The sequence below is a fragment of the Akebia trifoliata genome, chromosome 1 (genome assembly GCF_017979445.1).
Source record: "Akebia trifoliata isolate Shusen 1 chromosome 1, ASM1797944v1, whole genome shotgun sequence".
NCBI classification, from domain to species: Eukaryota; Viridiplantae; Streptophyta; class Magnoliopsida; order Ranunculales; family Lardizabalaceae; genus Akebia; species Akebia trifoliata.
The window spans coordinates 3,184,896-3,197,110 of record NC_141375.1 but is presented as its reverse complement, the minus strand read 5'-3'; the positions used below and the strand labels follow the sequence as shown (position 1 = coordinate 3,197,110).

General features: G+C 32.5%; 1 protein-coding gene across 1 annotated transcript; it reads left to right on the top strand.

Annotated features, from left to right (window-relative positions):
• The first annotated feature begins 6,419 nt into the window (after window positions 1-6,419).
• Window positions 6,420-7,262, top strand: LOC147410398 (auxin-binding protein ABP19a-like). Its single transcript, XM_086434917.1, has one exon. It carries the CDS (start codon window positions 6,440-6,442, stop codon window positions 7,073-7,075), a length of 636 nt encoding a protein of 211 aa, XP_086291043.1. The 5' UTR covers window positions 6,420-6,439; the 3' UTR covers window positions 7,076-7,262.
• Window positions 7,263-12,215: the final 4,953 nt, after the last annotated feature.

The window sequence follows — 12,215 nt, the reverse complement described above, 5'->3', positions numbered from 1 at the left end:
TACCATGGCTAAATTATTTTATCTTATATGAGTTAAAAGTTTTGGAATTAGTAGATTTTTTGTGAGGATGATCTCCTCATTAGTATATAGGCACTCCACAAATTAATAAGCCCACACCATGGCTAAATTATTTTATTTTATATAGGTTAAAAGTATTTGAATAAGTTGATTTTTGATGAGGATGATCTCTACAATGAGGAGATCATCCTGACCAAAAATCAACACATCCTGAAACTTCTAACCCTATCAAAACAAATTCTATAACTGTAAATCGTCCTTTTTTTTTTTTTTGAAAACTATTATTAACGAGTTAGAAGCTTCAAAAAGGACTGATTTTTGGTGTGGATGATCTCTAGACCATATAGACCATCCTCACTAAAAATTTGCTCATTCCAAAAACTTTAACCCATATAAAACAAAAAAAAATTGGCTATGGTGTGGGTTGCCCTTTTAATTCATAGGGTACTTATATAATTACACATCCTTCATTTCCATCGAAAATTATTCATCCAAAATTAAGTTTTTTTAATGTTGATTTCAAATTTTTGTGACTTGTATGACATTATTATTTTTAATTTGAAATTTGTGGACTTTTATAAATAGAAATTATTATTTATAAAGTGAAGATTTGAGTATTATTTATTATTTAAAAATGAATTGTATTTTAATTTTATAAGAAATAATATATTTTATAGTATTTGATAAGAAATAGCTATTTGATACATGCAAATAATGTATAATATGATTGTAAGGGTAACAAAGACAATTTACCAACTTTAGCAATGTGTAACAAATATGATTCAGCATATAAACAAACAACTTTTTCAGCACTTAAATTCAGCGCTTATAAATTTCAGCGCTTAATGCTATTCAGCACTTATTTTTTTCAGTTTAACAAACAGCACCTAAATATCATTTTTTTATCTTTAAAACCTGTGCCCTTTAAGTAATCTTCTTCACCTTAGGTTGTCTTATTCAAGCTTCCTAACTCCTTGAGAAGAGACAAAAGTATTTTTGGGCATAAAGGATTTTCTTCAGAGGTTGAAGTTGATGAATTAAAGGTTTGGTTGAAGAGTTAGAAGATTATTGATTTTTCAATTGTATAATTAGAATGAATTTTTTTCAGAAGATTGAAGTTATAGTGAATTGAAGAAGAGATTGAATAAGTTAAAAGAGCTTAAAACTTACGGATTTTCAAGATACAAAATTCTTTGAATGGGTGCATTTTCTAATTAGGTCAGCCGAATTTTGACTTGACTTGTCCAAGTTTCTAAGTTGACTCTTCGAATTAGTTCCTACTGAGTCACCTCAAAATCCAATTCAACATACTCTGAAATTTTTTGAGTTGACTTGATGTATTTTAAAACTTCATTCTATATATTAAAAATAAGAAGACAAATCTCTGTCGTCCCATCATTTCATCCAGGAATAATCTCGAGATGAGTCAGAGCGAATCTTTTGGGTCTTGGATTATTTTTAAAATCACGAAGGGACCCAAAATTTAATAGGCAACTAAGACTCTTAAAAAATTTTAAATTTCTTTTAGGGACAAAAGCAATGAATTTATTTTTTACCATTAGTATCTATTGCAATAGCATATAAATTTTATAAGTTCTAAATATTCTTGTGGGAGCATAAATACCCTCATTGCCCCCATCATAAATGTGTCCGAGACAGATCCTGCAATGATAAATTGATAATATCACAATGAAAATTTTCCCTTCCTTCCAAAATATGAGTGGCTATCAATTGTTGCTATCCTTATCCTTGCCACCCCTTTAGAATGTTAGTTATAGCACACTCAATTCTAACTAGATCGAGTCATTAATCGAGTCGACTCAATTGGATTTTGAGGTTACTCGTCACTTAAACTCAAGGAACCAATTTTCTTAGTCGACTTGTCAAATTGACCGAGTCAGAATGAAAAATGCACAAAGTTGGGTTATGATTTCAAATGAGTTAATTATTGGCTACTTTTAATATCTATTAAGGACAAAAAAAAAAATTATTTTTATTTATTTATTTTAAAGTATAAAAATAATTTTAAATTTAATATATTTTTATTTGACTCGTCCTAGTGGATTCACGAGTTCTCACTTGAACTCACTTGACCCATTGGACATTAGAGTTTTATTAAAACAATGAGAATGGTTCACCATCAATACTACGCCACGTGGAAGGATTTGGTAGTATTTTCTAACACATAAATTTATTAAAATAATGAGAATGGTCCACCATCATTATAACGTATGCTTTTGTCATATAAATCATACGGTTGAATAAGTCAAGAGGGCGTTTTCATCATTTTATAATATTCTCGGGTGTAAGGCTGAAGTCAAGGTTTGTCATCAATTTAAAAATATTGGAGGTATCTCTAATTATCACCAAATTGCCATGTATTTATGTATTTTTACATTATTTATCACACCCCACTTAAAGATTAAAACACACTCTTCAAATATTAATTTCGACTTAAATCATAATCTCAACATTATAAAACATTCTAATATTCGATCAAACAATTTTAGTAGTTGGTTACAACTATGATTGGGATCATATAAATCCTAAACATTAAAATATATATATATATATAGAAATCTAGAAAAAAAAAATTTAAGAAAACTTTTATTGGCACCTGTACTACTTATTTTTTTTTTAAATTAGGGTGATAAGTAAAAGTTGGGAGTGCCAATAGCAACTCTCTACATATAACATTTTTTGGATGAATATATAGTAACAATTAATGAGATATATGTGTGAAAAAATATGGAACATTCTTTCCAAATCCTACACCACATGTAGGGAATGATTTCAGATTTGAAGACAATCGTGACAGGGATAGGGAGGCGATTAGGAGCCAAATTTCCTACTACTCTCTTTAAATATAGGGAAGGGAGCGGGATAGGGATAGAGATAGGGAGAAGGGTACGGATGCTCTAATGATTCTGTGGTGTTCCAAGTTATTCTATTTGCACCCACCTTTATGCTCATTGGCCACTGCACCCATTTTGTTTCATACATCCCACCTAAAATGTGCTTTAGTGGGTGCAGTGAGAACAAATAGCCAAGTCCTTCGGTTAGTTTGGATAAATTTAAGAAAGGTTAAAAAAAAATAAAAGTTCATAAATTTTAGAGAATATATAAATGATGTTTTTATTTTTATTTTACCAAAATCCTCCATCTTCAATCTTACTAAGAATCTTATTGAAGAAAATAAAATCGAGTGTGTAGGGTAAATTTTTTATATTTCATGATTAATCAGTAAATTCTCAACTAATTTGTCCAGTCACAAATTGAATCAAGTATTCCCTTATTTGAAGAATTTTACAATTTTTTGGAAAAATTCAAAAAATTTGTGACATTGTTCTACAGGATCCCTATAAAACTCGCTTATATTCAGTTTTTTTAGAGCTTCTACTAACATACCATTTTTTTTTTATACTTATAACATGCCAATCTATAGGTAGATCATCATTTTATTTTGTAGGGATTGGTGCGTTGTAAGTAAGAGTTGGTCTGCCTATAAAATCTTTTTTGGTAGCCTAGTGAGTATCCTTACCTTTGATGAGACTAATCTACATGGGGCCGCACGCACCATCCAACACCCTATCACGTGTTACAATATTTAAGTAGTCACATATCTGTGGAGGGGTATGTAGAGATTCAAAGACGCAACCTGGTAGCAGACCCAATCGTTCCTTACCATCTCAGCTAACCCTCAGTGGATGAGTTCAATACTTGTTGTCTATGAAACATTGTTTCAAAACTCGCTTTGATGTTTGGTCTCGTCCATAGATGACCAACTTGTCTCGAACGAGATAAATCATTAAACTCGATTTATAATGATTCGTTCAAATATATTCATATGAAAATAATTACAAATCTTTTTATAAAATAAGGTAGATTAGAAGATATTTAATTATAAAATAAATATTTAAATTCTAAAAAAATAATTATTTTAATCAAAATATACGAATTCCCCGTTGACTCGTCCAAGTTTTACTGAGTCGGGTGAGATTTTCAAAATATCATTTGAGACATTTCATTTATCTCATGAGATTTGGTACAACTAAGACGCACTGTCCATCTGTCTTGTTCATTGACGATACGGAGATGACTTAGGCAAGATTTAAAACCATGCTATGAAAAACCACAACCTTGGTGAGGTGGAGTCAGTCAATGGTATTACAAATGACCTGGATCGAAACCCTAACTTCTACCTATAAAAAAATCATCATCATCATCATCAAAGCCTTATCTTGAAGATTTGGGTTTAGATAATATGTATAATATCATAGTTAGTATGAACGGAATAAAATATTTGAACATGATTCATGTTAGGATGTGAAAATAAGTTTTTACATTCTCTATCCGAGGATGGATTAGACGATACAATGTTTAAAAAAAAAAAAAAAACCCTCAAAAGCAAAGTTATACAAAATATATATATATGATTAGTAGAAATAATTTAGTTATATAATTAATATATAGGATCAAAATATATTGATTAATTTGCTTTCATGGAAAGTTTTAACTTATGTATGGGTTTTCTCCATTATTGGATTTTCATGTTAGGGCTTTATCTCCAAAAGTCTAGGTCAAGAAGAATATGATGAAAACTTCATGTAGGGTCAAAAATTGAAAATAAAAAAAATAAAAAAATTAAAGTTTTATTATTGGAAAAACATGATCTAGAGAAAACTTTTTGATTTGAGCTGTAAACTAAGTCCATAAACCCTAGAAGAAGGGGAATCACTACAACCCACATATTTTTTCATGGTTGCCATTTAAAGTGAAGACAGGAAGACTTGCAGTGACACCATTTAGTTGTCAAATGTCTTCTTATGCTCGTCTTCTCTCTCCCACCATGTGCTGCCTCATGGACCACATACTCATGTTCTCTTAGTAACTATGGACTCTTATGCACTAAACAGCTGTGAAATCTTCACTTTCTCTATATTTCCTCAACCCACAATTGGGGTTCTCTATCAAACTGACTGTGGGATGCTAAGGATTCCCAAGAAAACTGAATCTCGAGGAAATCCATGTTTTCCTTCTTATAAGTTATAACCATCTGTTTGTTGGAAAGCCTCAAACCATGGGTTGAGGATAGAAATGTCCAATTTTCTATTTTTCTTAGATAGATGAAGAATACTCTGTTCTTTTCTTAGCTATTCAGAATGATTTTATTTAACTTTGTTTTCTTAGTTAAAACATGCATCAATGGGGGCAATATTGACATATTTAGATCATGTTGTTCTTTATATGCACTATTAAAACATTTATTAAAACTATTAAGGGAGATTTGATTGGTCTTCCTTCAATTTTGTAAATTAATTTTTTTTTTAATTATAAATTCTTACTTGCTTAGCTAAAAAATTATTAACAAATTAACAATATCATCATATATATTTTACGTTCATTAGTGTTGAATATAGATATGCTTTGTATTAAGGTGAATGAGATAAGTCGATTATATTTCATCATATTTAGGTAGTTCAAAATATTGTCTTTTTTACTATGGTTGGTCACTTACTTGGTAAGTAGTTAAAATTTGTGGGTGGTAATTATAAAAAATAAAGGTACTATTTTTGCCTTTTGAATAGGGTCAAGACTTTTGACTTGCGGAGAAAAAAAAAAAAAACGCGAAATCCAACTATCGAGATAAAATATGTTTCTTGAGGATGCATCATGCATATATAGAACTTCAACGATAATACCATGCGTTGACACGGGGTCAAACCCACCTTGCCTCTATCTACCTATAAAAATAAATAAATAAAATTAATGGGTCGGGCTCCAATGACTCGTGAGAAAATACATGATCCCTTCCCAACCATGTAAACACTAAATTCAACAGTTAAAATTTATACAAATTCCAATAAGACACATCATACTTACCCAAGAATAAATCTCAACCATTGAGTTGTCGGAAGGTGACCCAAAATTAATCTTTACTTTACAATGATCCTTCTACGAGTCTATATCTGTGTCCAACTCACTACGTGAAAAAATAGGTAAATTGGGCAAATTCGGCATCGGTATCTGTCGAATTTAGCCAAATTCCGCTAAATTCGATAGAACTTGACGACCCTTTTTTCACTTAATGATTGGTATCTGACGGGAAATTCTCAACTATCAGATCTGTAATCATATGGTTAAATTAGCAAATTATAATCTATATTTGATTCTCTCTTAATATTTAGAATATCATTCGAAAAGGGAAGTTTTGTCACTCACCACCTAATGGAAAAAAAGAGGATTCATTGTTGTACGATAGAGAAGATCACATGCACCACAATTCAAATTCTGTCGTTTCTAACGTTGTCTCTCTTACCATGCACGTGAAATCCTGCATGGTCATCTATCCATCTATCCATCCATCCATCCATCTATCTCTATATAAATGTTACCAAATCCTACTAACCACATCCTAGTGATGAAGATGCTTCACATACTCTTTGTTCTCCTCTTCTTCTTCTCTTCCTCCTCTTTCTCTCATGCCGCCGACTTCTGTGTAGGCGACTTGATGGGCCCTGAAGGCCCAGCCGGTTACTCTTGTAAGAGCCCAATGAAAGTCACCGTTGATGATTTTGTGTTCTCCGGTCTAGGTGTGGCAGGCAACACCACAAACATTATCAAAGCTGCGGTAACACCAGCATTCTCCCCCCAATTCCCCGGCTTGAATGGTCTAGGGATCTCCATGGCTCGCTTAGACCTCGCTCCTGATGGTGTCGTCCCATTCCACACACACCCGGCCGCAAACGAGGTCTTACTAGTCACGCAAGGCACGATATGTGCTGGTTTTGTCTCTTCAGGGAATACCGTTTACCTCAAGACACTTAAGAAGGGAGATATTATGATTTTCCCACAAGGGTTGTTGCATTTTCAAATTAATGGTGGTGGTACTACGGCGATCGCCTTTGTCAGTTTTAGTAGCCCGAACCCTGGTCTCCAGATCCTCGATTTCGCGTTATTTGCTAATGATTTGCCTTCTGAATTGGTAGTGAAAGCCACATTCCTTGATCTTGCTCAAGTGAAGAAGCTCAAGGGTGTTCTTGGTGGTACCGGCTAAGGTCGTGGGCCTGCTCGTCGTCTGTTGTCTCTTCCTTTCCATTCTTTAGATGTTTCCTTTGGTCTCTTTTCTAGTGATAAAGGTTTGTGAGCTGAGGATTCTTCATTCTTAGTTCTAATCAATGGTGATTGGTGATTTGTGTTGTTCTCTCTATGGATTTTCTAGTCTATGTTCTAATTTGTGTTTATATTGCTTTTATTTGTTTGATTTGAAGTTTTAGGGACTTGGGTATCAATAATAATCCTTATTCCAAAAAAATTGGAGTTAGTTGAATGAATCTCGTTCTTCTATTCAATTCTATTCAAAATCACATCTTCCGTCAATTTGAGTGTTTTCATACATTAATTTGTTCAAATCTACAATATGTTGTGACGAGATGAACATAAGTACATCACTAATAATTCGAACTAAAATGCATTTTGTTGAATATTTAAGAGTTTTAAGTATCTAGCTATTTTTGTAGAAAAAATGAATTTTGTGTGGAAATTCGAAGGATAAAATGAGTAAATTCAAAGCAGTGTTTCACAAATTGGACTGAACTAATTAATGGTCTGAAGACCTTAAAATTGCATATCTAATTTTGTACAAATTTTAGGGTCATAGCCCCACATAATCCCTTAATTATGGCTTCCATTGAGAGAGAGAGAGAGAGTCCAGAAGGAGAAGATAATGTTATCCATTCCCTTATGGTTGAAACTTTTTTTTGCATGTTTTTCTTTGATTCCTTCTGTCTTGTCATGATGGAATATTAAACCCCATACCTTTCATGTCCTAACAAATCATGCCATGGTCCTTTAAGGGTCTGTTTGAATCGGACTCAATGATTTATTTTTTTGACAAAACAAATAAAATAACTATTAATATTAATTTGTGTTTAGTGCACTCAGATTCTTCGATTCAAAGCCTGTTAAGGATCAATATGAAGATTTGGTGATAACAAATTAAACTTATGTGCGAGATATGAACCTAAATGGGTTTGCATTGATATTAAGATTATCATGTATATAGTGTTTTCTTTAGACCACGGCCTTGTTTGGTATGCTACAAATCAATTTTATCAGATTTTTGTTACACAATGCAGATGATTTACATCAATTAAATTCTTAAGAAATTCAAATGATTTGTGTCACGAAAAATAGCACAAATCATTTGCAAACTAGCAATAAATATTTTTATTGCAAAGATCAATTGATCAAAAGAGACTTTCCAATGATTAACAAGTAATAGTAAATCATTGTTCGCAAATTATTTGCATTGCAAAACATTTGAAGGGCAAAGTCTACCAAGCAGACCTACATTGTAATACCAAACCCAGATAAAGGATGGGAGAGGGGTGAGTTTGCTGTTTGTGTTCACCTCCTAATACAAATCCTAATCATAAGGACATGATCACTTGGGATATAAGTAAAAGTAACAAGATTTGTTCAGTGAACCCTAATCTTTCGGGGTAAGGATTTCAAAATGACATCGACCCTGATATTGATTGATAAAATTACATCAATCAAAGAAGACTAGCTTTAGTCACCATGTCTCTAATAGAGACAAAGTCCTCTAGCTTATTGTCTTTTGGCGCAATTTTCCATCTTAAGTTCGTATCAGTCGTATCAGGTACCTATTGTCTTTCTTCTTTTTTTTTTTTTTTCAAAAAAAAAAAAAAGATCAAGGGGATTTTGTGTGTGTGTGTGTGTGTGTGTGTGTGTGTGTGAGTGTAATTTTGACATAACTCTGAGGGTTTTGGTGTATATTTGAGATTTGAGACACCCCTAGAAGTTTTCAAACTGATGACATACCCCTCTTGACCATGGTCTTCTGTGAGAGACTTACAGAAAAATGATCAAAGTAGTAACTACCCGACCGTCATCCACAACCTTTTGCCAAAAATCCTTTAGAGATCCCCCCACCCCCGTCCAGACATAAAAAAAATAAAAAATAAAATAGAAAAAGGGGTTACTTCCCCAAAAACACATCCATGAGTGACTCTGGAACTATTAGGATTTTGAGAAATGATTAACAACTATCGAATAAGTCCATGAGAAGCAAAGACAAAAAGTTTACTATTATTTTTATCATCTTAGGTACCTTTGCCAAATAAATCAAGAATCAAAGACGATGGAATTTCGGGGGGAAAAGAATCAAGGGTTAAATAAATCAAATATTTCGTTGTAAAGCTAGTTGAAGCTGATGAATTTTAATGGGATAAAATCATATATTTTTGAAAAGAGGGTTGAAGATGAAGGTATTTTGTATTGTGTAAATGTCTTGTATTATGCTATGCTACGTAGAGTTATAGCGGGTGGCACCCTTGTTGGGGCCCAAACTTTTTAGGGATATGAAAAGGACAATCGTATAATATTTTCTTAAGAGTTTTCTATTTTTAGTGATTTCTTATTTTGGGAGATGTATATGTTTTGGTAACTTCCAATTTTATAAATAAAGATCTCTAGGGTTGTAAAACTTAAGAGAGAATAGTGATTGTTCTTATTCCGATCTGTGGACGTAAGCATACTATTGAATCACTTAAATCCTTGTGTTGTTCGTGTGCGATTTTTTTGTTCTCTTTACCGCTTCGTTCTTTCATTGTCATTTTCAATTAATATCTCAGAAAAGATTCTGATCAAGAGATATCTCATATCTCAAATATACACCACTATCCCATGTAAATATCATCCATTTTCTATTTTCCTTTTGTAATTAAGTTGGGATTAGATATTAATTAAGAGAAATATAAAACCTTTAGTATAAATAATTGCAAGCATCATCTTAGATGAATCAATAATAATGCAAAAAAATAAAGCATAATGGTGCATGTGATATGCGGGCATTGCACGTGCCCTGAGACTAGTCCTTAGACAAGACCATGGTCTATGGATTGGGCAAAGCCAGATATGGGCCCGATCAATTGTATACAGAGATACCCGATTATAATATTAAAAAAGACATAAAAGATAGAAGAATGGAAGACATATATGCATGTGATTAACTATGATCAATAGTCAAGACGATTCACAATATGCACAGATCGACATCACAATTACGATTGTCAATGGGAGCCGACCAAATGACTCGATGTACTAGTTCTTAACTTTGGTACTAAGCATAAATCAGGTCAAATCAACCCCATCTGATTATTAACCAAACGTAATAACACTACCAGAACCTGTATCCATGATGGGGACGGTGGGCTGGTTCAAAACCCGGACATCGACAGATACATTTACTATGTCATAAGTCCTATATAATTACAAAACCCTAATACCAAATCAATAAGAACTTACGAAACTGCAACCTTTTCATATTTACCACCTATATTGAAAATTAAAATGCCTGTCAAAGAAAGCATACTCCCTTTTTTTTTTTTTTTTTTTACAAAGTTTTCAAGGCTGCCCTTATTAAAACTCTAGTACAATTAACCTATTAAAGGTATTTATTTATTATTATTTCTTAACCGTCCAAGAGATCTTTTGATATCTCTTCATATAATGTTTAGTTGTTTACTTAGAGAGAAAATAATGTTGATTTCTATTTTTATATCTTTAAAAATAAAATAAAAGTTAACAACTTTTTATCGAATACTTTACTCTTTTTTTTTTCTCGATTCTTTTTCTAAAATGTATTACTAGTAATAAAAAATTCAGTTTATTGTAAAATTGAGACCATAGAATTCATAATCTAAAAAAAGACAACTTATCCTTTCTTAAAATTTCACCACACAAATACCCAACCCGTATAATAGCCTTAAAACTTGTCCAAGTTCGAGATGACTTGGTGAGATAATTAGATGGTTAGCTAGAATTATCAATTGGGTTAGATGATAATGAGAGTGGATCATCTATAATACCTTTTCGTTGTAGTTCCATGCAATGGATTTTAATGGTTGAGGGAGTGCCACATCATAAAGACGCACATATCCAGTGGTTAAAAAATTGGAGTTCAGGAATCGTCCATTTTCAATACATTGGATCAGGTTTAAAAAATTAAAATTTTTTTTTCAAATCTGACCTTTATCATTGTAGATGCAATTTCTTGCATTACCTTGAGATTTACAACGTCCGCTTCGTATCTGTAATTCTTGTGTTCCTAGGTGTGCTTGGAACACAACTTCTTTGACACCCTAATCAGATTGAGTATAAAAATTAATAGAATTTCTTCTCTGAGAAAAAAACATATATTTTTGTATCCTCTCCCCTGTTTATTTATAGAGATCCAATCTTGATCTTTTCGTATCCCATGCTGATGTCATTTTCCTTCCAATTCGGAGTTAGGATCTGAATTGGAATGTATTTCTTTTTGAATCATGTATGGATTCACTGAACTAATTTAGCAATAGATTCCATGTATCTAGGGTATTCCCTGATTTTTCGAGCTTCTAGCAAATGATACTTCAATTAGATCTCTTATATTTCGGAGTTCGAATATCTGATTTGTTTCTTTGGCTCCGAGAACTAATTTCAAGTTAGGTGATGATGCCCATTTATCTCTTGTTCCCTGCCCCTATATGTTTCTTTTAGACTCGGATGGATGTGATGTTATATCATGATCTTGGGGCTCGATTTCAAATATTGCCATGTGTTATCATTTGATCTTTTCACGAAAATAATCATCTACAACCATGATCCTCACATGCTTGAAGTGTTGATTTTACTTTTCAACCTTTAACTCTATAGTATTTAAATTTCACTATAAGAAAAAGTAATACAGAGATCCCCTCCCGACGATAATATAGACTTAGTCGGGATCTTTGGAATACGGCGGGACCGAATCCTCTTGACATGTTCATGACATGTAAGGCCTATTCAAAGGTGGAAATGAATAATGTCTGAACCCTTATCATGTATTGTTGCAACTAATAATGAAGTTGTGTCAAATGATCCCACTTGCAATGGGTGACTAATTGAATCACAAAGCTGGAAGTCAAATCAACACAAATTAAAGAGCAAATAAAATGACACTCAATCAACATTATATGATTCACATAAGATCTAATCTATTTCTTTATATAACCATTAAATGAAGATAGGAGGTGTTGTTCCATCATTTCACTGAAATTGAGACATTATCTTTGATGTCTGATTGATGTGTTTGGCCTTATTTCGGGCCCACTGACCCAATCATAGTGTGAACACAGTCTATGATTTGAAGA

Excerpts from the sequence above, each read along its gene's own strand:
- LOC147410398 (XM_086434917.1), top strand. The coding sequence starts at position 6,440 with ATGAAGATGCTTCACATACTCTTTGTTCTCCTCTTCTTCTTCTCTTCC.